The sequence below is a fragment of the Rhagoletis zephyria genome, unplaced genomic scaffold (genome assembly GCF_001687245.7).
Source record: "Rhagoletis zephyria isolate East Lansing unplaced genomic scaffold, Rhagoletis_zephyria_1.1 Rzeph_scaffold_04724, whole genome shotgun sequence".
In the NCBI taxonomy this organism is placed as follows: domain Eukaryota; kingdom Metazoa; phylum Arthropoda; class Insecta; order Diptera; family Tephritidae; genus Rhagoletis; species Rhagoletis zephyria.
Window position 1 is genome coordinate 9,250 of NW_016161807.1, and position 4,231 is coordinate 13,480.

General features: G+C 34.8%; 1 protein-coding gene across 1 annotated transcript; it reads left to right on the plus strand.

The window, feature by feature from the left end:
• Nucleotides 1-3,131: 3,131 nt before the first annotated feature.
• Nucleotides 3,132-4,015, plus strand: LOC108371140 (uncharacterized). Its single transcript, XM_017626643.1, has 2 exons — nt 3,132-3,451; nt 3,514-4,015. The coding sequence occupies exons 1-2, from the start codon at nt 3,438-3,440 to the stop codon at nt 3,941-3,943; spliced, it is 444 nt and encodes a 147-aa protein (XP_017482132.1). The 5' UTR covers nt 3,132-3,437; the 3' UTR covers nt 3,944-4,015.
• The last annotated feature ends 216 nt before the right edge of the window (nt 4,016-4,231 follow it).

The window sequence follows — 4,231 nt, forward strand, 5'->3', positions numbered from 1 at the left end:
CACCGACTCCTAGGTAAGTTGCTACTCTATTAACCCGTGGTAGTGGACATGGTAGTGCAGAGTCGAACCAGATAGCGAAACACTACGACAGAGGGCGCCCATAAATCACGCAAGTGACTTCTTTAGTAACTCCCGGTAGTGCAGAGAGATCCGATGGTGGCTACCGCCTAGGAAAATGCCTTGTAAAAGTAATCCATGAAATACACTGCAAGTAGTCGTTCGGTATTTGACGGAGTTTATCAGGTAGCTACCGATTCATCAGTCCTGTCAATCGCTACTTTTGAACCGCTACTGCACCGACTCCTAGGTAAGTAGCTACTCTATTAACCCCTGGTAGTGCAGAGTCAAACCAGTCGGAAGCAGAATAGCGAAAAACTACGACAGAGGGCGCCCATAAATCACGCAAGTGACCACTTTAGTAACTCCCGGTAGTACAGCGAGAGTCGATATACGAGCATTTTTTTCTTGAGTGCTGCAAACTGATTTAAGAAATTTTGGTAGAAGAAAATTTCTTTTCTATTTCTCGTCCGTCGTTTTATATGAATTTTTCGTTTTTCTTGAGAGTTCAGTTAATTTTTTCGGTATTTGAAATATTAAAAAAATTTAGCAATCGTGAAAAATCACCATCTCTATCGAAAACCAGAAATCGAAAAAATGAACATAGAAGTGCAAAAATTCATGGAATCAATAAATTTATTTTTACTGACTCTTTTTTAAAATTTTTTATTAGGTACTTTTGAAAGTTGAGCGCATCTTGAGTTTATAGAACTTTTTATTAAACAAGTAGTTTTTAAGGAAAGAACACAACCGACTTCAATTCTCATATTCAAATTTAGGGGTACCGTTAATTTCTTCATGATCCAATCATCGGATCTCTAAAACAAATTACGGGACGAACCTTGAGGTACTAGTTTTCTAATAAAAAAAGGATTATTGAAAACGGTTCACGTGGTCCAAAGTTATGTATTCCGGTGAGATGATAACCTCCCTTTTTTTTGAAGTCGGTTAAAAGCGTTTGAGTTCTGTTAATCTGTAAATAAAGTGCAGTTTATGAATTTTAAAGCGTTTATTTATTTATTACATACTGTACATAAAACTTGCATAAATGTATTTTAAAGAGGGTATTATCTGAAGCAAATTTTCAGTATTTTCCGGTGATATATCTTCAGAAATATAAAAGCCCCCCTAAAATATATTCCTGGGTGCGCGCCTGTGTAAAAGTGACCCGATCTTTGTTATTTTCACTGTTGATTATGGGTGGAAGTATCGCAAAATTTTATGTTCGTAGCTGCATAAATGGAGGAGTTATAACAAAAATTCTCATAACTGAACAATCAGTTGTATGGGAGATATACGTTATAGTGATCCGATCGTTGTTATTTTCACTGTAAGTATTTTGTTAATAGTGAGTTTTTATGTTCCTAGCTGCATAAATGGAGAAGTTTTTGCAAAAAATCTCATATCTGAACAATCAGTTGTATGGGGTCTATAGGTTATAGCAACCCGATCTTCGCCATTTTCACTGAAAGTATTCTTTTGATAATGGGTGACAACAGTGCAAAATTTCATACTCCTAGCTACTTAAATGGAGGAGTTATAACGAAAAATATTATATCTGAACAATCAGTTGTGTGGGAGCTATAGTTTATAGTTACCCGATTTTTGTAACTTTCACTCTAAGTTTTCTTTTGATAATGGGTGGAAGTATTGCAAAATTTCATGTTCGTAGCTGCATAAATGGAGGAGTTATAACAAAAATTCTCATAACTGAACAATCAGTTGTATGGGAGATATACGTTATAGTGATCCGATCGTTGTTATTTTCACTGTAAGTATTTTGTTAATAGTGAGTTTTTATGTTCCTAGCTGCATAAATGGAGAAGTTTTTGCAAAAAATCTCATATCTGAACAATCAGTTGTATGGGGTCTATAGGTTATAGCAACCCGATCTTCGCCATTTTCACTGAAAGTATTCTTTTGATAATGGGTGGAAGTATTGCAAAATTTCATGTTCCTAGCTGCATAAATGGAGAAGTTTTTGCAAAAAATCTCATATCTGAACAATCAGTTGTGTGGGAGCTATAGTTTATTTTACCAGATTTTTGTAACTTTCACTCTAAGTTTTCTTTTGATAATGGGTGGAAGTATTGCAAAATTTCATGTTCGTAGCTGCATAAATGGAGGAGTTATAACGAAAATTCTCATAACTGAACAATCAGTTGTATGGGAGGTATATGTTATAGTGGTCCGATTCTTCCGGTTCCGGTTCCGATAAATGATAAATACATTATAAAAATATACCCACCTATCAAATTTCATCCGGATATCTCGAAAACTGAGACGGACAGACGGACATGGCTAAATCGACTCAACTCGACGTTTGTCAAATGTGACAAGGGATGACGGAAAATCGTTCTACAATACATCATACTCCTACCCTGTCGGAAACAGAAACAACCAAAAAGAATTTAATTATAGTTGAAATGTTTCAGATAATATTTGATATTCCCAAGGAATTAATACAACAAAAATATCAATCGTTTTACGGGAATATCATCGGGTATTACGAACCAGTTGCGATATGATAGAGCTTAAATTAATTTTGTCATGTGTTGTAAGTTACCTCGAAACAAACTCTCAGTATAATAACAACAAATTTGCCTATAAATTACAATTCTTTTTTCACCCATTGTAAAAGAGTTTTGTATACGAGACAAAGAGTTAGATACTCTTTTTAGCGAATTCTTAGTCTTCCAAAATTTTTGCGTAGTTGAAAAAATTAATTTAAGAAATGAGGAAATATAGATGAAGTCCTTAAATAGTGGTACTTCTCCACAGTTTGAAAAAATATATAATTTAGTTTATTTTAACAACTGAGATAATCTTAAGTATATAGTTTACTTCCTGACGCAAAGAGAGAAATCGGCTTCCAATTAAAATTTCTTAAAGTGAACTTCAAATTAAAAGTTATTTTAAAATGAAATGTATAGAAATCTTTGACTATTTAAACTTTCATTAGACATTCAAAAATGTCATTCAAGTATTATCTGTTACTTACATCCATAATTTTACTTTGAATAGAAATTTACTGAAAAGTACTGATTTTTTAGTATGAAAAAGTCTAACGTACTGATTTCGCGCATAAAAAATCTGGCAACCCTATATATAAACTATTTGGTATTTGTTGTATAATATTTCGCTTTCATCGGTTTTATTTTTCACCAGGCGTGTTTGAGTTGATTACTTGTTTACTATTGATTCCGAGATAAGGAAATGATTATTTAAATTTTTGCATGCTGAATGAACCGTTTCTATCGAATAACAAAAGGCTTAAATAAATAAATACCATTGCTATATTTTTTGGAAATGAAGAAAGATCTGCTGATAACTTGTCACAGTCTCGAAAAAACATAAGAAACCGCTCCAACTTCTTAAAAATGTGTGATAAAGAGTGAGTTGTGAGCCCAAATTTCTAGTCATAATTCAAAACTTTTAATGTTTCAATAACTGTAGATTTGTGCAACATTTTCGATTAACAAAAGATGCTTTCAAGTACGTGCTAACTGAAGTCAAAGACAAATTGAAGAAACGTTCCCGTACATCCGCTTTGTCGGCAGAATTAAAATTTGCAGCTACATTAAGATTTCTAGTGGAGGGAAGCTATCAACTTGGAGCCGGTAATGATTTTAATATAGGTATTGCGCAGTCGACTATGTCTGGAGTCCTAAAGGAGGTGCTAGATTGTCTGGAAGAACAAATTTGTCCAAAGTGGATAACAATGGAAATGACGAATGAAGAAAAGATGGAAGCAAAACAACATTTTTATGAAAATACTCACTTTCCTGGGGTTATTGGTTGTGTGGATGGTACCCAAATTAGAATAATTACTCCGTGTAGGGATCAGCAATATTTGTATTTCAACAGAAAGGGGTTACCAGTCTGAACGCAATGGTTGTAAGTACATACATAGGTTTGGTTAGGTTAGGTTAGAGTGGCTGCCCCGCGCAGAGCGCGGAGCACACGTGAGCTGGAAAAGCCCGTTGTGATACCACTGGCCGAAGCCATTTGTTTCTTTCCCTCCCTTAGTAATTGAACCACCGAGTGCGTTTTATATAGCACAAACAGTCGAGAACGTTCGCCGAGTTCAAATCGGCTAAACACTCTACAAAGTACTTGTTGAAGAATTGGTTGCGCATGTTGGCCAGGGCGGGACAATGGCAGAGATAGTGTT